The sequence below is a fragment of the Prinia subflava genome, chromosome 3 (genome assembly GCF_021018805.1).
Source record: "Prinia subflava isolate CZ2003 ecotype Zambia chromosome 3, Cam_Psub_1.2, whole genome shotgun sequence".
NCBI classification, from domain to species: Eukaryota; Metazoa; Chordata; class Aves; order Passeriformes; family Cisticolidae; genus Prinia; species Prinia subflava.
This window is the reverse complement of record NC_086249.1, coordinates 107,505,020-107,529,126: the sequence shown is the minus strand read 5'-3', so window position 1 is coordinate 107,529,126 and position 24,107 is coordinate 107,505,020. Positions and strand designations below refer to the sequence as shown.

At 69.1% G+C, this 24,107-nt stretch overlaps 4 protein-coding genes across 4 annotated transcripts; 1 reads left to right on the top strand and 3 right to left on the bottom strand.

Annotated features, from left to right (window-relative positions):
* Nucleotides 1-385: 385 nt before the first annotated feature.
* SMPD1 (sphingomyelin phosphodiesterase 1) lies at nt 386-4,422 on the bottom strand. The gene is made up of 6 exons (XM_063393361.1): nt 4,113-4,422; nt 2,489-3,279; nt 1,795-1,966; nt 1,639-1,715; nt 1,072-1,217; nt 386-993 (listed from the first exon to the last, which is right to left on the bottom strand). The coding sequence occupies exons 1-6, from the start codon at nt 4,380-4,382 to the stop codon at nt 578-580; spliced, it is 1,872 nt and encodes a 623-aa protein (XP_063249431.1). The 5' UTR covers nt 4,383-4,422; the 3' UTR covers nt 386-577.
* A 139-nt stretch (nt 4,423-4,561) lies between these two features.
* CCKBR (cholecystokinin B receptor) lies at nt 4,562-8,244 on the bottom strand. Its single transcript, XM_063393373.1, has 5 exons — nt 8,056-8,244; nt 6,897-7,148; nt 6,402-6,657; nt 6,204-6,331; nt 4,562-5,901 (listed from the first exon to the last, which is right to left on the bottom strand). The coding sequence occupies exons 1-5, from the start codon at nt 8,204-8,206 to the stop codon at nt 5,384-5,386; spliced, it is 1,305 nt and encodes a 434-aa protein (XP_063249443.1). The 5' UTR covers nt 8,207-8,244; the 3' UTR covers nt 4,562-5,383.
* A 147-nt stretch (nt 8,245-8,391) lies between these two features.
* On the bottom strand, nt 8,392-12,702 carry CNGA4 (cyclic nucleotide gated channel subunit alpha 4). The gene is made up of 5 exons (XM_063393362.1): nt 12,565-12,702; nt 12,274-12,387; nt 12,084-12,190; nt 9,877-10,869; nt 8,392-9,791 (listed from the first exon to the last, which is right to left on the bottom strand). Exons 1-5 carry the CDS (start codon nt 12,675-12,677, stop codon nt 8,812-8,814), a joined length of 2,307 nt encoding a protein of 768 aa, XP_063249432.1. The 5' UTR covers nt 12,678-12,702; the 3' UTR covers nt 8,392-8,811.
* Nucleotides 12,703-13,719: 1,017 nt separating this feature from the next.
* FHIP1B (FHF complex subunit HOOK interacting protein 1B) lies at nt 13,720-22,460 on the top strand. Its single transcript, XM_063393360.1, is given in 15 exon segments — nt 13,720-13,835; nt 14,174-14,215; nt 15,694-15,959; nt 16,034-16,282; nt 16,664-17,050; nt 17,694-17,852; nt 17,933-18,019; nt 18,129-18,296; nt 18,477-18,556; nt 18,761-18,933; nt 19,843-20,120; nt 20,122-20,785; nt 20,855-21,033; nt 21,291-21,453; nt 21,968-22,460. Coding segments are annotated over 13 exon segments (2,997 nt in total). The 5' UTR covers nt 13,720-13,835; nt 14,174-14,215; nt 15,694-15,821; the 3' UTR covers nt 22,240-22,460.
* The last annotated feature ends 1,647 nt before the right edge of the window (nt 22,461-24,107 follow it).

Below are 24,107 nucleotides of genomic sequence, written 5' to 3'. Positions count from 1 at the left end.
GGCTCTGCATTTGGCCTCACACAGTGAGGAGCAGCAAGAGGAGGAGGGATGAGAGTGTTGTGTCTGGTTTGGGTCTTCCTAGGATGTTGCAGGTGAAGAGGGGCAGTGGGGCTCATCCACACCTTATCAGAGGGGTGATGGAAGTACAGAGACCAAGGGCTGATCCCAGTTGTGGGTAACAATTAGAACAATGAGGACAAGGAGGTGGGGTGGTGGGGTCCCAGCACCCTGATTTGAGTCTCCCTAAGTTGTTGTGGCTGAGAGTTGTGGTGAGGAAGATGAAGGACAGTGGGGTCCATCACACCTGTACTGGAGGGTGATGGGAGCACGAGGACTATGTGTTGATCCTGATCCCAGTCCTGGTGGAGAGGATAAGGAGGGGTGGTGGTGTCCATTGTGCCTTTATTGTGTAACTGGTGGGACATGGGGACCGTGTGCCGATCCGGACCTCACTCCCAGTGACCGTGTGCCGATCCCACTCCCGGTGTAACCGTGTCCCTGCCCTGCTGCCAGTGACACCACGTGCTGGCCCTGCTCCTGGCGCGGCCGTGTCCGGCCCCTGCTCCTGCCGGCCAGGTCAGCAGAGGCGCCGCCGGCGCCAGAGCTCCTGGATGCGCGGGAAGGGCAGCGCGGGGCGCAGGGGCCGGCAGAGTGTGGGGTCGGCGGCGCGGCCGGAGCGCAGGGCGCAGAGCAGCGCGGCCTTGCAGGGGCCGCCGCAGGGCTCGCGGGGCGGGTGCCCCTTGTGCAGGTGGAACCAGAAGCGCTGGAAGAGCTGCTCGTCGTCCTGCATCCGCCGCACCAGCCGGTCCCAGTCGGCCGGGAAGGCCGCGGGCAGCCCGTAGGCCTCGCGTGCGCCGTAGAGCCGCTGCCAGCGCGGGGGAGTCCCCGGGGGCGCCGCGTTGGCCTCCGTCAGGTTCAGGATGAAGGTCTCGTGGTCCAGGACTGCATGGGAGCTCCCAGGGTAGGAACCGGCCACCTCATAGACGCGGTACCCTGTGGCGGGAGGGACGGTCAGCACTGGAGGGGGCCTGGGGCGGCCGGGGGGACACGTGGCGGGGCTTTGGGGCGCACCAGGATTGAGGTTGATGTAGGTGGTGACACTTGGTGCGATGAAGGCAATGGAAACAGGACGTGACAGCGTCTCCTCATCGTAGAACAACTCGAACTCGTCCAGGTGCGTGTGCCCGAAGAACTGGGCTGCGATGGTGCCCTCGAACCTGCCGAGGTCGGGTGAGCGGGGGGTGGCACCCCCAGACCCCCGCCCTGCAACCCCAGCCTGAGCCTGGCCCTGGGGTCTGGCACGGGGGGTGGGGGTCCGGGATACATGGGGTGTGCAGTCTGGTGCATGGGACGGCACGAGGATTGAGAGTCCAGGGTGTGGGGTGGGGGTCTGGTATAGGGCAGGGGGACCCTGTGTGGGATGGGAGTTCAGGGTGTGGAGCCAGGCTCTGGCTTGTGGGGCGGGGGTCTGGTGTGGGGGGTCAAGGGCACATGGACAGGGATCTAGCATGCGGGGCAGGGGTCCAGCACACCAGGCTGGAGGCCAGGGCACAGAACGGGGGTCTGGCATGTGGGATGGGGCACACGGTCAGGGTCTGGCACCTGGTGTGGGGGTCTGGGCAGGGGTCAGGCACTGACCTGCTGACGATGCGGTAGTAGTTCCAGCTCCAGCTGCGCAGACAGTGGGCTGGGGGGATGTGTCCAATGATGTGCACCTGTGGGCAGGGAGCCGGGGCTGGGAGTTTGCCCAGGGCCCACCGGGACCCCCCATGTCCCCCCAGAACCCCCCCACACCTTCTCCCCATCACGTTCAGCATCCGCCAGGACCCCCATGAGCCACTGGAGCTGCCCTGCAGGGTCAGTGGCGTTGATGAGGAGCCAGAAGTTGGCCTGGGAGCAGAAGTTCATGTTGAGGGAGACGAGGCGCAGCCCAGGCCAGACCTGTGCCGTGTAGAATCCGCCAGCCCTGTGTGGAAAAGGGGGGTCAGTGCTGTGTTCCCTGATCCACGGACCCTGCACCCATCTCACGGACCCCCAGCTCTCTGCCACCAGCCCCCAGCCTGGAGCCCTGGTTACCCCACAGCCCTCTCTGTACCCCAAACCAGCCATGACCCCCCTCCTTGCACCCCTCCTCCCATGAAGCTGAGACATCTGCACCAGCCCCAGCTGGCCTGGTACTACCACTGCCCCTCCAGCATGGAGATTGCTCTGTGTCCTGCTAGTCCTGAGCCCCCAGTAACCCCGAGTCCCCAGCTCTGAGCCCCCTGTCTGTGCTACTGCAGCTCCCCTACCCCAGAACACCGGACAGCCTAGAGCCCCCCAGTCTGGAGCCTCCCAGCCCTGTGTCCCCTGGTACCCCAAATGCCACAGACCCGGGCCCCCAGTAGCCTAGAACGCCCCATCCCTGCAGCTCCTACCCCTGCAATCCACAAACTGCCCACCCTGCACCCTCAACAGGCCAGAACCCCCCACCCCGCCCCGTGCCCACCGCAGGGTGTGCAGGGCGGTGGGGGGCAGCCAGTCCTGCCAGGCCTCGGCCATGGCGTCGTACAGCCACGCCGCCGACCGGTTCCCCCGCACGTAGGGCGGGGGGAAGGCGTTCACCGGGGTGGCCTCGTGGTTGCCCACGGCTGGGAAGACGCGCAGCCCCCCGAGGCGGGCTCGCAGCAGGGCCGTCACCGTGCGCAGCGCCCGCAGCTGGTCCCCGCGGCTCTGCTGCCACACGTCGTGCGCGGGGATGTCCCCGGTCCAGTACGCCGCCGCAAAGCCGTCACTGGTGCCGTCGCTGGTGTGACTGGTGGTGTTGGGGAGCTGGGCCAGCAGTGCGTCGATGGTGTGCAGGGGAAGGTCACACTTGCTGTAGGTGCCCCAGAACCCTGCCTGCCCCGGCCCCTCGCCAGGGGCCCCGCGGCAGCACAGCGGGTCGGGGCAGGCGGCCGCGCTGCCCGGCACGTACTGACGGTCCCAGTGCAGGTCCGTGAGGAAGAGGATGCGGGCCGTGGGCGCTCCAGGCGGTGGCGGCGTGGGGGGCCGCACCGGTGGCTTGGGGGCGGCGGGCAGGGACAGGTTCCAGGCACCCAGGATGTCCCAGTGGCCGCAGCGGGGGCCCAGCAGGAGCCCGCAGGCCTCGGGCGGGCGCAGCACCGAGCGCGCCCAGGCTGCCACCACGTCGCCCTGGAACAGCTGGACGGCCTGGCGGCACACGGGCGGCCGCGCCAGCCGCAGGTCCTGGCACAGCCGCGACGCCACGCGCCCCACGCGTGCCACGTTCGGCTCCAGCTGCGGGGGGATGGAGATTCGGGATGGTCCCAGCGCTCCACACCTCTTGCTGCCCTCGCTGCCCTCCACCCATCAGTGCCCCAGGACAGGCCCTACACACTGAACTCTGCTGCCGTCACTGGCCTGTGCCCATCAGCACCCCCGGCACGGGCACAGCACCCCCGGCACGGGCACGGCACCACGGGCACGGCACCCCCGGCACGGCACCCCCGGCACGGGCACGACACCACGGGCACGGCTACCCCGGCACGGGCACGGCACCACGGGCACGGCACCCCCGGCACGGCACCCGCGGCACGGGCACGGAGCCCCGACTGCCGCCACGGCCGCGCCTGGCAGCTCCCCGGGATGGGCCCCTGGCTGCTGTCACTGTCCCACACCCGCCGGCCACCCCGGCCCGCTCAGATATCCCGGGGCCGGTAAGGACCCACACGGTGCCCGATCCCCTCTGTTCCCCAGCCCGGTTCCCTCCTCTCTCCCGTCCCGTCCCCGTCCCCTGAGCCGGTTCACCGCCCCACCCCAGCCCGCCCGTGTCCCCGTTCCTGTTCCCGTCCCCGCTCCTCTTTCAGCCGTCCCAGGCTGCCGTCCTCCCCGTCTCCGCCCGTCCCTGTCCCAATTCCCAGCCTGGTCTCGTGTCTGTCACAAGCCCCGACCTGCCCCGGCCCGTCACGAGGGACTGGCCCGGCCTGTCCCTGCCCCGTCCCGCCCTGTCCCCTCTGTCCCCGTTCCTGTCCCACTCCTGTCGCCCCCTACTCTTCCCGTCCCGGTGTCCCGGTGTCCGCCCAGCCCGTCCCTCGCCCGGTGTCCCGGCACTCCCCGATCCCCGTGCCCACCTGCAGCGCCACGTCCAGCGCTCCGAACAGCACCCGGCAGGCCGGGCACGACAGGTTCCGCCAGCCCCAGCGCGGCGCCGCCGCCAGCAGCTGCTCCTCGGGGCCGGGCGGCGACCCCGCCGACACCGGCAGCGCCAGCAGCGCCAGCAGCGCCAGCGCGGCCAGGGCCGGCGGCAGCGATCGCCACAGCGGCCGCGATGGCCACAGGGAGCGCGATGGCCACAGGGAGCGCGGCACCGGGCCCGGCGGGGCCCGAACCCCGGCCGCCATGGCCGAGGGAGGGGCGGGGCCGGCTCGGGGGCGGGGCCGGGACCCGCCATTTGTGCGTGAGGGGGCGGGGCAAGGGAGGAAAAGGGGCGTGACCACATTAGTGGGCGGGGCTGTGGGCAGGGCCCGGTCCCGGCGCCATGGCCGAGAGTGGAGGGGGCGTGGCCGCGACGAGGGCGTGACCAATGTCCGCGGGGCTGAGGGGTGGGCGTGGCCACCCGGGGCGGGGAGCCGTATGCAAATGAAGGAGCCGGGCCTCGTCAGGCGCGCGGGGCACGATGGGAGATGGAGTCCTGCGGTGGCGGTGGTCCCTGGGGTCCCCCTCCCCTGGGGTCCCCCTCCCCTGGGTACGGTCACATCCCCGGGCGGCACCGGGTGCACCGGGCCCGGGGGTCCCATAGCCCCCGCTACCGCCGCCGGGCTCAGCAGTGCCCGCAGCCCCCGAGCCGCGCTGTGCCTACCCCACGTCCCTCCCATAGCTGCCCCGCGGAGCCTCCGCGCCGGCGGGCGGGAGAGCTGGGAGCGGCGGCGCAGGTGGGCACAGGGTCAGTTTATTGTGACCGTAGCCGGGAGCAGCGCGGGGAGACCCGGGCTGAGCTGGGCTGGGAGTGCCTCGACTTCCCTCAGCCTCCGACCTGCCCAGCCCCGAGGCTCCTCCCGCCCGGCCCTAGCCCCACCCAGCCGGACGCAATTGAACGGGGGGTGGGGGGCGAGGGAGCCCCGGGAGGGCGGGAGGCTGGGGGTGCCCGGGAGGGGGCACGGGGGGCGCTGGCAGGGCAGGGGTTCATGCTTGGGGGGGTCCTCCAGGGGGTGTCCAGCTTGGCGGGGCCCAGGCACTGGTGTTAGGGGGCCTAAGGGGGTCTAGCTCAGGGGTCCCAGGCTGCTGAGGACGGTGTAGCTGAACTCGGAGAGAGGGGTGTTGGCGGGGGGGCTCATGGGGGTCCTGCTCACGTGGGCCCCAGGCACCAGTGCTGGAGGGCTCAGGGGAGTTCAGCTCAGGGGGCTCAGGGGGGTCCCAGGCTGCTGACGGTGGTGTAGCTGAACTTGGAGAGCGAGGTGCTGGCCATGGGGGGCTCGTCCTCAGGTGGGCGGCGGGGGCAGCTGCGGCGGCACCCCCAGCCCGCGCAGGTGGCCCCAAAGGCCTTGCGGAAGCGGCGGTTCATGAAGCAGTAGATGAGGGGGTTGGCGCAGGCCGAGGTGTAGGAGAGCAGGTGGATGAAGGCGATGGGGGTGCCCGAGAGCGCCCGCTGGGCTGCCCGTGGAGCAAAGGCACGCCAGGTGTTGGCGGCGAAGATGGGCAGCCAGCAGAGGAAGAACATGGCCACGATGACCACCAGCATGCGGATCACGCGCCGCTTGGCCGCCAGCTGGGCCCCCGAGCTGTTGATGCGTGCCCGGTCCTGCTGCGCGGCCGCCCCCAGTGCCCGCAGCTCCAACGCTGCACTGGGACGTGACAGCTGCAGGTAGCACCCATCACCTTCATCGCAGGTGGGCACTGGGTCCCCCCCAGTGCCACGCTGGGCTGTGGAGTGAGGAGGCATGGTCACGGCCATAGCACCGCAGGGACACGCTGCACTCCAACACCGTGGGAGCATCCTCCAGGAGGATGGGATGGGGTGTAGGGGACATGGAAATGGCCGTGGCACCGAGGGGACGTGCTGCACCCCAAGGCTACAAGGAGGTCCCCAGGAAAGCGGGGTATCTCTGAGGAACACACCACAGTGGGGAGCAGGAGTGAGGGCTCAGCCCTGCCTCTCCTCCTGGCATGGGCACTCTGCCCGTAAGGCAGTCACACCAAGCTTCACCCCCGCCCCATCCCCTCACCTGCCACCTCCCTCTTGACGTCCAGCTCGAAGCGGATGCCGCGGTAGAGCTCGCGGGAGATGAGCCCATACGCCACCATCATCACCACGCCTGGGATGAAGAAGAGCACGAGGAGCAGCAGGACGTACCTGGGACAGGTGGCTCCCGTCACTTGGCATCCCCTCAGCCCCGTGCGGCCCCTCCCTGCCCGGGACTCACCAGCCCTGCCGGACGCGCTCGCTGGGCCAGTGGTGTGTGCACTGCGCGGGGGGCGGGCGGGGGGCGGCGGGGCGCGTGGTGCTGTACACGGCGTAGGGCAGCATCAGCAGCGCCGCCAGGGCCCAGGTGCCCGCGATGACGCGGCACGCGTGGGACCGCGTCTGCCAGGCGCGCGACTGCAGCGGGTTGCAGATGGCACTGTAGCGCTCGATGGCGATGGCCACCAGGCTGAAGGTGGACACGGCCACCGAGACCCCTGCGGGCGGTGGGGGGTGTCAGTGGCACGGCGGGACACTGCGGGCCCCCGCCTCCTCCTGCAGCCCCCACCGTGGTCCATGTACCCACGAGGGAGGGATAAGCCCCCCCCCCCATATCCATGGGATAGGGATGAGCCCCCTCCCTGTGCCCCCACATGCTAACAAGGTAGGGACCAGCCCCCGCTGTGCCCCACCCTACCCCTGATGGAGGGACAGCCCCCGCTCTGCCCCACCCTACCCATGAGGTAGGCGACAAGCTTGCAGACGAAGTCGCCGAAGATGAAGGCGCCCATGAGGCCGGGCAGCAGGGTGAAGGGCATGCAGCACAGTGCCAGGAGCAGGTCACTCAGAGCCAGGGACAGCAGGAAGCAGTTGGTGACGGTGCGCAGTCGCCGGTTCAGGGCCAGCACAGCCACCACCAGCGCATTGCCCCCGACGCTCAGCACGAAGATCAGCACGTACAGCACCACGCGCACTGCCACGTCCAGCTCTGTGGGCAGCAGGGCACCAGCGCTGCACTGGGACCCCAGAGGCACCCAGGTGGCACCCTAGAGGCACTCTGAAAGCACTCCCCAGGCCACCATAGAGACACTCCCATGGCACCCCACGGGTAGCCCGGTGGCCCCCCAGACACACTCTGAAGGCGCCCCAAAGACGCCCCAACACTGCCCAGGCATTGGGACGCCGGGGCTCCAGCGTGACGGGCGCGGGCTCGATGGAGACCCGTTAGATGAGTGCATCGTTTCCCCTCGTGTGGCATCCGCCGGCATTTGGGGCCAGCCCCACGCCCCTCCGCTCCATTCTGTGAGGCCGAGGGACCCTCATCCAGGTGGGTGCCCCCATCCTGCCCACCCTCCGCCTCAGTGCTGAGCCGCGGCTCCCCCGGCGGCGCGGGGACCGGGGACGTCTAGCCCGGGGAGCCGAGTGACAAGCCGGAGCAGGGGCCCCAGCCGGGGGTGGGATGGGGTTAGGGGTCTTGGCTCTGGTGGTGGGGTGGGATGGGGGCGTCCCAGTCGAGGTCCCGGCCCCGGCAGTGGGGCAGGGGTGCGGGGCGGGCGGTGTCCGTGTCCGTCGGAGTCCCCTCCGCCCTGCTGCTGCCGCCGGCACAGCCCGGCGTGTTCCCCCAGGCAGCGCCGAGATCCGCGTCGGGACCGCCGGGCAGCGCCGCGGCCACCGAGCTCCGCCCGGGGCGCAGGGAGCGGGGATGAGGGGCACGGCTGGGGACGAGGGCGGCACCGGTCCGGGACCGGGAGAACCGGAGCGCAGGGCGCCGGGCACCGCGGTGGCACGGCGGGACGGAGCGGGGTGCTGGCGTGCCGGGGAGCGCAGGGCCGGGCACGAAGGGGGAGTCCCTTCCCGGGTCCATCCCGCTCCTTCCCCCCCCCACCTGCTCTCACCTCTGGGCGCCGGGGGCCCGCGGAGGCCCCTGCGGAGGAGGTCGCAGAGCGAGCCGTTGGTCCCGTTGCCGGTGCCGGGTCCGTTGCCGGTTCCGTTCCCGGAGCGGCAGAGCATCTCCTGCAGCGATTCGTTGAGGGGCCGGGGGTCCATGGCGGGGACCCCCCCGCCTCCTCCCGCCCCCTCCTCCGGCAGGAGGCACCGGGAGGGATCAGGCACCGGGAGGCTCCGGGAGGGACGAGGCTCCGATCCGCTCGGAGCCGCCGGTGGATAAGCGGGGGCGGCGCCCGGCGCGGGGCGGGCTGGGGGCGGGGGGCGGTGGCGGCGGCGGGGGGAGGCCGGGGGGTGCTGGGGGGCGCGGGGGAGGCGGGAACAGAGGGAGCCCGGGGCGGGGGGGACAAGCGGGGCCATGGAGAGTAGCGGGAGCGGGGCTCGGGGAGCACCGGGCTGCAGCCGGAGTTCTGGGCGGGTCGGGCAGCTTGGGGGTCTCGCCGAGACCGCTCTTGAGGCACCGGGCGTCGGCGACTGCCGCCACCGCGGGGTCTGTCACCGCGTCCCTGCGGCTGCCCCGGGACGGCCCGGCGGGGCTGGGGATCCCGAGCTGCTCACACGGCTCCGAAACTCCGTGACCCTGACCCATCCCCACCCTGGCTCCTTCCCCGTCCCGGTCCCCGTCCCGCAGCAGCAGCTGTCGGGGTCACCCGACAACAGTGGTGGCTGCTGTGTCCCCCTCCCGGTGACCCCTCAGCACCGCGGAACTAGTCCCGCGGCGCCCCCACCCCTCGAGGGACCCCGACACCCTGAGCCCCTCTGGAGCTCTGTGACCCGGAGGGACCCTGTGCCCTGGGGCGAGCCTCTGCCCTGCTGGGACCATGCATGCCACTGGGACCTCGTGCCCCAATCTGCCTCTGTGCCCCGGGCGGCCCCTGTGTCCTGAGGGAACCCTGTACCATGGGGGTCCCATGTGCCTTGAGGGGAGCCTGTGGCCCCGTGGGACCATACATGCCACTGGGACCTCGTGCCCCAGTGTCACCCTGTGCCCTGAGGGGACCCTGCACCGTGGGGGTATCGCGTGCTGTGGGAGGACCTTGCACATTGCTGGGACCTTGTGCTCTGTGAGGGCCCTGTGCCTTAGAGGGGCCCTGCACCCCAGTGGGACCCCGTCCTCCTGCAGAACCTGGTTCCTGGGCAGGACCCTGTGTCCTGGGGGCACCCTGCACCTTGGAGGGACCCTGTTCCTTGAGGGGACCATATGCCCTGCCACCCTGTGCCTCGGATGAACACCGCACTCTGGGGGGGCCCTGTCCCCCCGTGGGACCCCGTGTCCCGGCAGGTGAGGCCATTCCTGCTGCCCCATCCGTCCCCACGGCTTGCTCCCACCGCTGCTGCTGGAGCTGCAGCCGCCCCTCGAGGCGCTGGATGCGCAGGGCCATGCGCAGGGCGCCGGCCTCCAGCTGTGCCAGCAGCCGGGCTGCCTGTGTCTGGAGCCCCTCCAGGGCCACCTCCAGCCCCTGCAGCCACCGCTCCGCCTCGGCCTCGGCCGCCAACGCCGCCGCCTCAGCTGCCGTGTTGAGCTGGCCCATGCGCAGCAGCAGCTCCCGGCCCTTGGCCTCCATGGCAGCACGGGCACTGGGGAACTCGGCCAGCACCTCCGCCAGGTCCTCCTTGCCCAGGCAGAAGAGGTCTGAGTACCCGATGCTCAGGATGTTGGCCGTGCGCCGGTTCCCTGCCATGTTGCCTGTGGGGCAGGGAGCTGTGAGCCCAAGGGGGCCCCGAGCCCAAGGTGGCCGTGGGGCAGCACCAGGGCGCAGTGCGGAGCTCACCCTTGATGTTGATGAGGCTGATCTCCCCGAAGTAGAGCCCCTCGCCCAGCACGGCCAGCTGCGTGACGCCGTCCTCGGCCACCACGGCCAGACGGCCCTCGCGGATGAAGTACATCTCGCGGCCCACGTCCCCCCGCCGGCACACGAACTCGCCGGGGCCGAAGACCTGCGGCCGCAGGCGCAGCACCAGCTGCCGCAGCAGGCCGCGCTCCCAGCCGCGGAACAGCCTGACGCGCCGCAGGGCCGCCAGGTGCACGCCCGCCGCCACCTCGGCGCGCAGCCCCGGCGGCAGGAGCCGCAGCACCTCCTGCTCTGCCGGCAGCTTGCGCTGCGCCCGCAGGTGCTGGTGCCAGCGTTCCACGCGCCCCCGCAGCCGCCCGCCCACGCCCCGCGCCCGCAGGTACCGCCGCACCGGCCCCACGGAGGGGTAGAAGGCAGAGGCGGCCGTGCCGAGGTTGACGATGACGGCGCTGATGCTGCCCGTGATGGTGGCGAAGCCCAGCACGGCCAGGAGGAAGCCGGCGGTGAGGAAGAGGAACTCCTCCTCGCGCTGCGGTGCCGGTGTGTCACCCACCATGGCCAGAACCAGCGTGGAGAAGTAGAAGCTGTGCAGGTAGCGGCGCAGCGGCCGGGTGGAGCTGGGGCAGACCCAGGGGTCGTCGCCCAGCCCCAGGTGTGCCGACAGTGCGAAGTAGAGGCAGCCGTGCCAGTGGATGCCCAGCAGCAGGTACAGCATCAGCTTGGCCATGCGGAACACGTTGGGCCATGCCGTGCGTGTCTCGCAGCGGTCGAAGGCCTCGAAGAGCCGTGGCACCCGTAGGCAGCGGTTGGCGCGTGCCGCTGGCACCCCGGGGACCCTCGGCACCCCTGGGAGCAGGCAGAGCAGCTCGGTGGGCAGCACAGCCATCACGTCCCAGGGGAAGGTCCAGGAGCCCAGGTAGCGCCGCCGCGTCCGACTGACATCCTGCACCAGGATCCCGTCCTCCAGGAAGCCTGAGGGGGCACCAGGGGAGCCATGGCACTTCAGGGGATCCAGGGCATGAGGGGCTCAGGACTCCCTGTGATGGGAGGGGGCTCACAGTGGGGACCAGGTGGGTGCTGAGCATGGGGCACAGGGAGGACCCCGGGGGACAGGAACCTTGGATGGGCGCCCTGTGGGATGCCATTGGTGGTTCCCTGGGCTGCCGTGGGGCTGAGGGGTTGAGTGGGGGGTGCTGAGACTCAGGACCACCCACCCAGACATCCTCTATGTGGGGTGGTGACTCTACCAGGTGGAAGTTTGTGTGTGTATGTACATGTACACACCTGTGTGTCTGTGTGTGTGTGTGTAGAAGTACACACCTGTGTATCTGTATATACACACTTGTGTGTCTGTGTGTCTATACACACCTGTGTGTGTGTCTGTGTGTCTGTACACACCTGTGTGTCTGTACATACCTGTGTGTGTGTGTGTCTGTGTCTGTACATACCTGTGTTTGTGTACATACCTGTGTGTCTGTGTCTGTCTGTGTGTCTGTACATACCTGTGTGTCTGTACATACCTGTGTGTCTGTGTGTCTGTACATACCCGTGTGTGTCTGTGTGTCTGTGTGTCTGTACACACCCATGTGTGTCTGTACACACCTGTGTGTCTGTGTGTCTGTGTGTCTGTACACACCCGTGTGTATCTGTACATACCCGTGTGTGTCTGTGTGTCTGTGTGTCTGTACATACCCGTGTGTGTCTGTGTGTCTGTGTGTCTGTGTGTCTGTGTGTCTGTGTGTCTGTGTGTCTGTGTGTCTGTGTCTCTGTGTCGCTGTACATACCTGTGTGTGTCTGTACATACCTATGTGTCTGTGTGTCTGTACACGCCTGTGTGTCTGTGTGTCTGTGTGTCCGTGTGTCTGTGTGTCTGTACATACCCGTGTGTGTCTGTGTGTCTGTGTGTCTGTACACACCCATGTGTGTCTGTACACACCTGTGTGTGTCTGTGTGTCTGTGTGTCTGTACACACCCGTGTGTATCTGTACATACCCGTGTGTGTCTGTGTGTCTGTGTGTCTGTGTGTCTGTACACACCCGTGTGTGTCAGTACATACCTGTGTGTCTGTGTGTCTGTGTGTCTGTGTCTCTGTACATACCTGTGTGTGTCTGTACATACCTATGTGTCTGTGTGTCTGTACACACCTGTGTGTCTGTGTGTCCGTGTGTCTGTGTGTCTGTACATACCCGTGTGGCAGCGCACGGTGATGTCCAGCAGGTACAGGGCGTCGCAGAGCCCGTCCAGGGCCTGCCACAGCCCCGTGTGTGCCTCCTGCACCTCGGGGAAGCAGCACCTGGGGTACAAGTGGCATCACGAGGCATCGCTGGGACGTGGCCAGGACACCCAACCCCCCACCCCAACCCTGCTGCCTGGCACCTGAGGATGAGGATGACCCAGCTGTAAAGGATGGGCAGCACCATGAGGCTGATCCATCTGTAGTGCCAGTCCCCGGCGGGGTCCAGGGTCCAGTTCCAGCGGGTGGCACTGCGGCTGGGGGTGCACAGGGACCTGCGGTCACCCCACCCCGTTTGGGCTCCCTCTGCCCCGCACTCTGCCCCGGCCGCCCGCGGCTCCGGGGCTCAGCCAGCGCCCCCGGCCCCTGCGGGACTGCGGGGTCCCCGCAGTGCCCGTGCCCGGCCCCGCCGGAGGCGGCCGTGCCCTGCTCACCCCGGGCCGTGTCCGGTGCCGGCGCCAGCTCCGGCTGTGCCCGTGGCTCCAGAAGTGCTGCGGCGCTGGAGCCAGGCCCAGCGGCGGGACAGGAGGGAGCCGAGGGTCTGCATCCTTCACCGCGGGGATCCTCTGCGTCCCCGGCAGGCGGGGACCCACCGCACCCGCGCACCCGAGCTCCCGGCAGGTGCTGCTGCCTGCCCCCGGCGTGGCTCCTCAGGGACCCAGCCGCTCCTGCGGCACCGGGTGTGTCCTGGCAACGTGGGGTCCCCAGGGCACCCCCGGTCGCTGGGGCACCGGGGCTGAGGCACGGCGGGGCGCGGAGCCAGGGCAGGTGTGCCGGGCCCGGTTAATCTCCAGCACCGACAGCCGGGGCCAGGCAGTGCCCGGCGCGGAGGCGGCGGCCAGAGCCGTGCTCGGGACGGGGTTACCTGGCACAGGAGTGCCCCGCACAAGGTTATCGGGCACAAGGGTGCCCGGGGCCAGGGAGGGCCCGCTCCTAGGGCCGGGAGAGCGGTTTCGGGAGGTGCTGGCACCGGGGGGGCGATTCCGAGGTGCTCAGTTCTAGCAGTGCAGTGTGCAGAGGTTATCCGGCTCGGTGTTACTCGGTACCGGGCTGCGCACTCAGGGGTCCCAGTACCGGGGTGCCAAGGCCAGAGGGGTGGCCCGTTCCGGGTGTGCCCGTAGTGGGGTTCTCGGTGCCGGGACTCCCAGCACCTGGGTACGCGGTTACCGGTGACGGGCTCAGAGCGGTTCCCGGTTTCTGGGGATGCCCCGCTCCGGGGGTGCTCGTACGGGGTACCCGGTGCCGCCGTGTCCCGGTACCGAATGTCCCTGTCCCGGTACCGAATGTCCCTGAAGTCCCTGTCCCGGTACCGAATGTCTCCGGCTCGGCTCCCACGCGCCCCGGCCCCGCCTGGTCCCGCCCCGCTCACGGCGTAGCCAATGAGCGCTCGGGCTTTCCCGGGGAGGCCCCGCCCACCGAGGCATGTGGGCGTGTCCGCGGGCGGCGGTGGGCGTGTCCGCGGGCGGCGGTGGGCGTGTCCGCGGGCGGCGGTGGGCGTGTCCGCGGGCGGCGGTGGGCGTGTCCGCGGGCGGCGGTGGGCGTGTCCGCGGGCGGCGGTGGGCGTGTCCGCGGGCGGCGGTGGGCGTGTCCGCGGGCGGCGGTGGGCGTGTCCGCGGGCGGCGGTGGGCGTGGCCGGCGCGCGCGGTGCGTCGGGCGCGGCGGGAAGATGGCGTCGGGAGCGCGGGGCCCGTGGCGGGGGCGGGCGGTGAGCGGCGGCACCGGGGCGGACCGGGAGGGGCCGGGGGAAGCCGGAACACCGGGAATGGGGACAGCGGGAGCGGGGGATGCGGGGAGCTGGGCGGGCCTCGGGGCAGGTCCAGCCGCCCTTCTGCCGCGGTGCCAGGGTGCCCGGGCCGCCGCCCGCCCTTGGCCGCGCGGCGCCGGAGGGACCGGACTGGCCCGGGCGGTGTCGGGGTGAGGGGGCCGCGGCGGGGACGGCTCCGAGCGGGCCGCGGTGCCGCGGGGCGAGGGGCCCGGTCCCGCTGAGGCCGCGGGGTCCCGGGGGGTTCCCGGCCCGCGTCCGACGCCTCCTCTGCCCCGCAGGTGCGGCGCTGACGGGACGGGACCGCCGCGACCTTGACCCAGGTAGGCGGCCCGGCCCCGGGGCATCGAGGGGTCCCGGTTGTGCGTGACCCCGGAGCCTGAGGGCGTCCCGGTGCCGGTGTCTCCGTGGCTCCGGGAGTGAGGATGGCCATGTGAGCAGCACCGTCCGCGGGCTGGGGAACCGCGGCCCCGGCTCGGGGGCAGCCCCGGGCTGTGACAGCCCCTGGCATCACCCGGACCACTGGCGCCTCCCGGCGAACCCCCTGGAGACCCCTCGGTGACCCCCACACCGTGCTCCGTTTCCCGGGTGCATCGGAGGGGCCGATCACCCACAGCCTCCTGGCACTGGGTGCCATCCTCTGCCCGTGGTGGCCGTGCCCCGGTGTCCCTGTCCCTGCCCTGGTGGCCCCTGGCTGTCATCCTGTGCCCTCGGTGTCCCTGCCTGCAGTGTCTCTCCTCCTGGTCTGGTGGCACCCGGTCGCCCCCCGGTGCTGTGGCTGCTCCCCCACCGCAGCCCCTCAGGGTGGCACCGGGGTGGTGCCACAGCCCCGGGCTGTGCCCCGGTGCCCGGGTCCTTTGGCATGTGGCAGGCACAGCCAGGCTGGGGTGAGGGGCACTGGTACCAGGACAGAGGTGGTGACAGCTGGTGTCCCTGTCCCAGCAGCGTGGCTCTGACTGTGTGCCACACGGGTCCCTGGGGATGCCCTGGTGTGCCACACCGTGGCCTTTGCCTCGCTGTTCCTGCTGGGGCCCGGGGCTGGCACTGCCCCAGCACTCAGTGGGTCTAACTTTAGCAGCCACATGAGCACTGGCTGTGGGTGGGATGGGCTGTGCCAGGTATAAATAGACAGGCTCTTCTCGTGCTGTGTCCCACTGCCCCAGCTTCAGCCACTTTCCATTCCAGCCCCTGTGGTTTGGGGTGTGTTTAATGGCACTTTCACTTCCCCAAGCCCCATGCAAGGGTTGTGGCACTGGCTCTCAAAGCCACTGCCCTTCCCACATGCTGATGGGGGACTGGGGGTCCCCTGTGGTGTCTCTGTGTCCCCAGGCACACCAGTGCTGCCGGCTCTGGGGCCTCTTAGTGCTCAGTCCTGTGCTGGTGCCTGCCGTGGCAGTGCCTGTACTAGGGCACGGGGCCCTATAAATATCCTGGCAGCACCATTGTGCTGCACCGGCCGTGGGTGCTGCCGAGCAGGGGGTGCCAGCTGTCCCAGCTGTCCTGGTGTCCCTGCGGGCTGCTGGGTACTCCCCACACCCTTGCTGGGCTGGTTCCCGGTTTAAAGTCCAGTACTGGGTGTGAGCAGGGCTGGAATCCAGAGTCCTCCAGCCATCAGCTCCAGCATGCTTGCCCAGCCCAGTTCCCACTGCTGTGTCTGTCCTGCCTGCCCTTCCTCTTGATTTCCTTCCTTTCCTCCTGACTTTCTTCCCTCCTGGCCTCCCTCCTGCTTTCCCTTCTGCCTCGTTCCCTGCGGCAGGGTGTGAGGTTGGGCTGGGGTCTCTGAGAGCCCCTGTCTCTGCAGCCCGGCTGCTGGCAGCAGCATGGAGAGAGGACCCTGGCATCCCGCCTGCTGCCCTGTGCCCCCACGGTGGTGCCAGGCCGTGTCCAGACTGGCCGGGGTGTGCCGGTGCTGCCCGTGACCCCGTGCCCATGGAGAGGATGAGCTGGCTGAGCAAGCTGACCCCACGGGCGGGCGGGCAGCGAGCCCCCCGCAGCGCCAGCCTGCAGCCCCCCGTCACCGCCGACCCCGAGACCTGCCTCATGGTCTTCAAGAACCACTGGGCACAGGTGAGTGCGGTGGGGGGCGATGAGGACCCCTGGCCCTCCAGCCCCCAGCCCCACTGCCGAGCCCCCTCCCGCAGGTGCTGCGGATCCTGGAGCGGCGCGGGAGCAAACCAGCCCCCGATGACCTCAGCGCTGTCCGCAACAACACCTACCAGATGCTGAACCTGCTGGCTGAGGACCGGCCCTGGGGGGACGGGGACAAGGACAGGTCACAGGGGGACGGGGACGTGGCCTGCGGGCCCATCCTGGAGTTTGTGGCTGCTGAGAACCTGCTGGAGCGGCTCCTGTGCTGGCATCTGCAGGGCGACTTCACCGAGGAGAGGAAGGTCTGAGTGAGGGGAGCAGAGGGGCCTGCAGCGGCGGGGGGTCTTGTGGGGAGGCTGGGACAGGCTGGATCCAAGGGGTGAAGGTGATGGGTTGAGGGTCAGAAGGACAAGGGTAGGGTGCTGTCTCAGGGCATGTTCAGATTGGATTGGGGTTGAGACTGCCCTGAAAACTCTGTGATGCTGGAGGAAATTCCTCACAGAAAGAGCTGTCCAGCCCTGTCACGGATGGCCCAGGGCAGTGCTGGGATCCCCAGCCCTGGGGGCGTTTCACAGCCATGTGGATGTGGCACCAGGGCACATGGTTCAGTGGGCTGGGTTGTGCTGGAGGAACAGCTGGACCGGGTGGTCTCTGTACCTTTCCCACGCTGTCCTTGTTGCCAGGTGGAGCAGCTGAAGCTGTATGAGATGCTGATCAGCCAGGCCCGGCAGCCCCTGCTGCGGCACAAGGCGGTGCTGACGCCGCTGCTGCGCCTGCTCAGCGTCTGCGCCGAGCCCGCCTCGGCCGCGCTCGAGAACAGCCTGGTGCTGCTGCTCAACCAGCTCTGCGTCTCCGTGGCCCGCGAGCCGGCTATCCTGGAGCTCTTCTTCCACAGCCACACCGACCAGGGCCCCGCCAACCTCATCATCTTCTCGCTCCTCATCCCCTTCATCCACCACGAGGGCGCGCGGGGCCAGCAGGCTCGCGACGCGCTGCTGCTCATCATGGCCATGTCGGCCAGCAACCGCGCCGTGGCACAGTCCATCACCGACAACTCCTACTTCTGCCCGGTACGGACCCCCTGTGGCATCCCCTCCTCGGGCACTGCTCCCCTCCCGGGAGTGATGCCCCTCTCCCTGGCATGGTGTCCCTCTCCCCAGGGTGATGTCCCCTCCCTGGGACAGTGCTGGGACCCTGCACTGCTGGCAGGGTTGGGTTGGGATGAGAGCCATGGACAGGCTGAGAGAGAGGAGTCCTGCCCTGGCTTGTGGATAGTGGGGGCAGGGGTGGAGATTATGGGAGACTTGGGAACGATGGAAGCTGGGTGATGGAGAGCTGGCAAATGATGGAGAGCTTTGAGATAGAGGGCTTGGAGACGGTGGGGAATGATGGAAGGTTCACAAGTGATGTAAGGTTTGCAAGTGATGTAGGACTTGGAGGTGACAGAGTTGCCTGAAGATGATGGAGAGCTCAGAGATGAGGGGCCTGGGGATGATGCTTGGAGATGGTGGGAGGCGTGGAGATGCTGGAGGGCCCAGCGCTGGGCTGGGGATGAGGGGGCTCCTCCCTGGGGTCAGTGCTGGATGCAGGGCCCAGCCTGGCTGCCCCGCCTGGAGCTCTGGAGTGGGGCAGGTTCCTGGGGTGTGGGGAAGGTTGGGTGGAGCGGCCGGAGGTCCGAGGGGCTGCGGGGCAGCCGAGTACATGTGTTCCCAGGTGCTGGCCACGGGCCTGAGCGCCCTGTACTCCTCCCTGCCCCGCAAGATCGAGGTGCGAGGAGATGACTGGCACTTCCTGCGGCGGGAGGACTGGATCGGCGTCTCCTCCCTCGTCCTCTTCATGAACTCGCTGGAGTTCTGCAATGCCGTCATCCAGGTGGGGCTGAGGGGCTGTGAGGAGCTCTGAGGGGCTCCCAGCCCCACAGGAGGCTGCCTGACCCCCCTGCGGCCCCTCAGGTCGCCCACCCACTGGTGCAGAAGCAGTTGGTGGATTACGTCCACAACGGGTTCCTTGTGCCTGTCATGGGGCCGGCGCTGCACAAGGTGAGGGACCCCTGGCAGCAGGTGTGGGACGGGGACCTCCTGCCTGTGCCACTGCCCGCGTGGGTGGGCAGGGCCCCCTGGCACCCAGCCCCACGTGCCCCTCCCGCAGACCTCGGTGGAGGAGATGATTGCGAGCACGGCGTACCTGGACCTGTTCCTGCGCAGTGTCAGCGAGACAGCGCTGCTGAAAACCTTCCTGCGCTTCGTGCTGCTGCACCGGCACGACAACATGACCATCCTGGACACACTGGTGGGCCGCATCAACAGCAACTCCCGGGTGAGCTCCATGGCCCCCCTTGGCCCCCCAGCATCAGCATCCCTATCCCCAGCATCCTCATCTTTATCCCATCCCCAATATCCTCATCCTTGTGCCATCCCCTTCCCCTGTCCTGCCATGGGGAGGGTGGCACTGCCCCCGCCTGCTCCGCTGCCCTCTGACGCTGTGCACTGTCCCCAGCTGTGCATGGTGTCCCTGAGCCTCTTCCGGACCCTGCTCAGCCTCAACTGCGAGGACGTGATGCTGCAGCTGGTGCTGAGGTAACAGGGCCTGGGGTGGGGTGCTGGGGGGCCCGGGGGTCGCCTGCTGCTGCCCCCTCTGAGGGCTCCTCTGGGACGGGCCTGCGGAGCTGCTCCCAGGTGGGCATGTGAGGCAGCCACATCGTTTGCCCCACGGTGGAGGGGGGGTTCCTGTGCAGGGTCCCTGTGCCTGCCCTGCAGCTGTGCTGTGCCACCCTGCCCCAGGTACCTGCTGCCCTGCAGCCATGTGATGCTGAGCCAGAAGCGGGCGGTGCGGGACCTGGACATCTACGGGAAGACGGCGGCCAAGTTCCTGTCGCTCATCCCACGCTGCTGCCGGCCCGAGAGCCCCCCGCTGCCCCGTGAGCGGGACGAGGAGCCCCCGTCCCGGGCCAGGGGTATGCCACTGCGCCCCTCCACTCCCCAGCTCGGTGCTGAGCCCCACCCCACCATCCCCACAGCCCCTGGGACCACACTGAGCCCTCTCCCAGCATCCCTGCAGCCCTTCAGACTCCCTTCCTACCCTGGCATTGAGCTGTCTCATGCTATCCCTGTGGCCCCTTAGGCCCTGTCCCGCTCCTGGCATGATGCAGAGCCCTCTCCTGGGGTCTCCATGGCCGCTTGTAGCCCACCCCTGCTCCAACTTATTGATGAGTCCCAGCTGTGCCATCCCTATCGCCCCCCCTCATACCCTGGCACCATCCTGTCCCATTGCTGAGCTCTGCCTTGCTGTGCTCTTGGACCCTGTCCCAGCTCAGTGCTGAGCCCCTGGTGCCATTCCTATAGCAACTTGAACCCCATCCTGGCATAGTCCCCCATGCCATGCTATCCCCACATACTTCAGCCCTGTCCTGGCACTGGGCTCCCCTGTGCCATCCCTGCAGCTGCTGGGACACCATTCCTATCCCAGCTCTGTGCTGAGCCCTGTCCCACCATGCCCTCGACACCCCAGCACCAGCTGGGTGCTGAGCCCTGCTGCCCCCGGGTGCCTGGCCCCGTTCCCCCAGGTGCTGAGCCCTGTTTCCCCTGGGTGCTCGGCCCCATTCCCCCTGGGTGCTGAGCCCCATTCCCCCTGGCTGCTGAGCCCTGTTGCCCTTGGGTGCTGAGCCCCATTCCCCCCGGGTGCTGAGCCCCGTTGCCCTTGGGTGCCTGGCCCCGTTTCCCCCAGGTGCCTGGCCCCGTTCCCCCTGGGTCCTGAGCCCCGTTTCCCCCGGGTGCCCGGCCCCGTTGCCCCTGGGTGCTCGGCCCCGTTTCCCCTGGGTGCCCGGCCCCGTTCCCCCCGGTGCTGAGCCCCGTTGCCCCTGCAGGCCACGGCAGCCCTGGCGCAGACGCCCCCCCGGCTCCGAAGCCCTCCACGCCGTCCCGCCTCTCCTTCTTCATGCGCCAGGCCAGCGCGGCCCCCGCCGAGGCTGCAGCCCCCCGCTCCCCCGGGCCCCCCGCGGGCAGCCCCCCCCGGCCCGGCCCCCGGGATGAGGTGGCGGAGCTGGACAGGAACTACCTGGAGTACCTGCGGGACGCGCGGCACAGCATCGACCGCTGCGCCTGGGCCTGCCGCGTCTGGTCGGCCCCCTACGACGGCGAGGACCCCCCGTGCCCCCGGCCCTGACAGCCCCCCGGGGCGGCCCCCGGGGCCCCCCACGCCACGGACTAAGAAGCGGGGGCTGCCCGAGGAGGGGGCGCGGGAGGCGCCGGGGGCACCCCTCGGGGGGGAAGAGCCCAGCGCGGGGGGCCCTGGCCCCGAGCCCCGGGACGGGGGGACACTGGTGAACGGGGCGCACGGGGCGGCCGAGCCGGGGCGGCCGGAGGGGGATGTGGTGGTGAAGAAGGTCCGTAGGAGCCCGCAGGGCGAGGGGGATGGTGGCAGGGGGGCTCCAAACGGGGGCCCTCGGGCACAGCCCCCTGGCTGGGAGCCTCTGCCCTCGGTGGACTCGCTGCTGGAGGAGCTGCTGGCCCGCGCGCCCGCCGAGAGCCCGGGTGCCGGCGTCTCCATCGAGACCTTCACGGAGGAGCTGCGTGAGATTGAGGCCGAGATGCAGAACGGGGGTGTGGGGGGGGCCCCCGCCTCCTCCACGGAACTCCCTGAGCCGCCCTTGTCCCATGAGGAGGAGGAGGCCTTTGCCAGCTTCGCCACGCTGCCCGAGGGGGACGCGGGCACCGGACGGGCGCCGCCCCGGCTCCCAGACCCCCTGGCGCAGGTGGTGGCCAGCCCGCCGTGGGCAGTGGGACCACCCCCCAGCCAGCCCTTCACAGGTGGGCACGGGGGACAGGGAGGGTCCCAGCTTCCTGCAGGGCCCTGCCTGACCCCCCCCGTGTCCCCAGGCCCCTTCGTGTCGGTGCTGTTCGGGAAGCTGGAGAACATGCCCCACAACTCGCTGTATGTCAACTTCCTGCTAACGGGGCTGGTGGCCCAGCTGGCCTGCTACCCCCAGCCTCTGCTCCGCTCCTTCCTGCTCAACACCAACATGGTCTTCCAGCCCAGCGTCAAGTCCCTGCTCCAGGTATGGCCCCTGGGGAGCCCCTGTCCTTTTGGAATCATGGGAAGGCATTGGAAAAGCCCCCCAAGACCACTGAGTTTGCCCTGTGCTGCCCCATGTCCCTAAGTGCCACAGCCACACAGCTGTAACCCCCTCTGGATCCCCTGGTGCTGCAGAGACCTCCCCCACCCATTCCTGCTGGGGTACCCTGTGCCCAAGGGAACCCTCCCATCTGATGGGGACTCCTGTTCCTGAGGAGGCCCCATCCTGCGGTCCTGCAGGTGCTGGGCTCAGTGAAGAACAAGATCGAGAGCTTTGCTGCCAGCCAAGAGGATTTCCCAGCACTGCTCTTCAAGGCCAAGAAGTACCTGATTGCCCGGGGGCGGCTGGACTGGGCCGAGGGTCCCGGGGCTGTCCCTGCCCTGCGGCGCTCTGACTCCCTGGGTGAGGCATGGCCCTGGGTTGGGCTGGGCTCTGCGTGGGGGGCTCGGGGCTCTGCAGGCGGCTGGGGATGGCACAGGGCCCTGGGGGCTGTGTGAAGGGCTGGGGGCTGCCCTGTGCACTGCCCAGGGCCTGGGGTCTGCATGGTGTAGGGGCTGGGGGCTGCACAGGGGCTGCACAGCAGGCTGCATACTGCGTTGTACAGGGGACTGGCTGCGCAGGGGGGCTGGGGGGCGCTTTGGGACTCTGGTGTGTGGTGGGCTGTGGGGTCTGTGCAGGGGCTGGGGAGGGGGCCTGGGGGTTGGTGCATTGTGTGATAAGGAGGGCTGGAGTCTGTGCAGGGGGCTGGAGATTGTTGGGGGAGCTGAGGGCTCTGGAGGCCATTCCCCGTGTGCCCACAGCCGCAGGCTGTCCCTGGGCTCTGGGCTGGGGCCGCGCCGGGGGCCGCACCGGGGCCGGGTGCCCCGCGTGTCCCCCGGGCCCGGTGTCCCTGATGCGTGTCCCCCGTGTCCCACAGCCCGCAGCCGCAAGCCGTCCCTGGGGGAGCTGCTGCTGCGCCACGCCAACAGCCCGACGCGGGCGCGGCAGGCGGCGCAGCTGGCGCTGCAGGGGCTGCGGGACGGGGGGCTGCACCCGCTGGGGCCCCCGGCGCGCCACGGCGAGGCCCTGCGCGTGCGCAACGCCGTCTACTGCGCCGTCATCTTCAGCGAGTTCCTCAAGGAGCTGGCGGCCATCGCCCAGGCCCACGCCGTCACCTCGCCCTTCCTCACCGAGCCCCCCGAGGAGTGACCCCGGCCCCTTTTTAACCCGGACTCGGACCTTTTTAATTTATTGGGGCGCAGCTGGGCCGAGGCCGGGCCCTGCCTCGCGCCCCGGGGAGCAGGGCAGGACCCTGGGCCCCAGGGCTGGCGGGGCGGGGGCGCGGGGCGGGCTGGCTCTGCCCCCTCGGCCCCCGGGGGCTCCCGGCGCCCACCCAGCCGCTCTCTATGCAACCCCCGGGGCGTGGGGCTGGGGGGGCCGTGCATGGGGAGGGGATGTGTGTCTGTGCTGTGTAAAACCCTTCGGAATAAAGGGTCTGATTGAGGGCATCGCCTCCCCACATCTGTGCAGCTCTCGGGGTACAGGGGGACCGGCCAGGACACCGGGGCACCCCTGCATGGCCTGGTGACGGCACCGTGCTGCTGGCCTGAGACACCCCACTGCTCCCTCAGCTCCGGGGCTGTGGGGGGCTGTGGGCAGCCACAGGCCCTGGGGTGAAGCTGTGACTGCTGGGGACAGCACGCGGCTGGTGGAGCAGCATTGGTCCCTCAGGTGCAGGGTGCCCCGGCCCCAGGGCGCTGCCGCAGTTCCCATCCAGCCCAGGACACCCCCAGGTTCATGGCCCTCACCCACAGGCTTCCCAGTGTTCCTGGGTGAGAGTGGAAATTGGGATGAGGGTGGGGATGAGGATGATGAGGATGGCAGTGGAATGGGCTGAGGCTGAAGGGGATGGAGCGATCTCCTGGGCTGTTGGGGGTTCTGGGGGTCACCGTGCCTTCTGGGCCTCCTGGTGCCCCAGGGGATTCCTCTGTTCTCTGCCCCAAACACCCCCTGGCTCTGTGAGCTGTGGGAACAGACTGGAGGATGTCTGGATTTCCCATTCCACTAGTTCCTGTGTTTATTCCAGTCTTTGGAGTAGCTTTTCTCCAGCTGCACGGTGCATTTACTGTGGGGAGAGAGTGGGGTCAGCTGTATTCCAGCCTTTTTCTTAGCAGTGTGGAACATCAGCCAGCAAAGGGACAGGGGGCCACCCTCAGGCTAGAGTCTGGGGGTGCTGCCTGTGTTATCTCCAGTTTTAGCCCTTGCAACCCTGCAGAAGAGCCTTTTTCACAATTACCAATCCATTTGTGACCAACTCCCACTCATCTCTTTGAGGTTCTGCCCCAGATGAGGTCATTTCTGTACCAGAAACAGTGGGGCCAGCAAGGAGAGCCCTGTGCTGGGCACTGCTGAGGCCACACCTCGAATGCTGTGTCCAGTTCTGGGTCGCTCAGTTCAGGAGGGACACAGAGGGGCTGGAGCGTGTCCAGGGCAGGGAAGGGAGCTGGGAAGGGGCTGGAGAATTCCTGAGGGAGCTGGGAAGGGGCTGAGGCTGGAGAAAAGGAGGCTCAGGGGGACCTTGTGGCTCTGCACAAGTCCCTGACAGGAGGGGACAGCCGGGGGGGTCGGGCTGTGCTCCAGGAACAGGGACAGGAGCAGAGGGAACGGCCTCAGGCTGGGCCAGGGGAGGCTCAGCTTGGGCAGCAGCAGGAATTTGCCCATGGAAAGGGAGCTCAGGCCTTGGCAGGGGCTGCCCAGGGAGCTTTGGAGTGCCCATCCCTGCAGGTGTCCCAGCAAGGGCTGGAGGTGGCCCTGAGTGCTCTGTGGACCAGGCGGGGCCGGGCAGTGTCCGGCATTGCCCGCTGTCCCGGCTCTCTCTCTGTCCGTGCTCTCTCTCTGTCCCGGCTCTCTCTCTGTCCCGGCTCTCTCTCTGTCCCGGCTCTCTCTCTGTCCGTGCTCTCTCTCTGTCCCGGCTCTCTCTCTGTCCCGGCTCTCTCTCTGTCCCGGCTCTCTCTCTGTCCGTGCTCTCTCTCTGTCCCGGTTCTCTCTCTGTCCCGGCTCTCTCTCTGTCCGTGCTC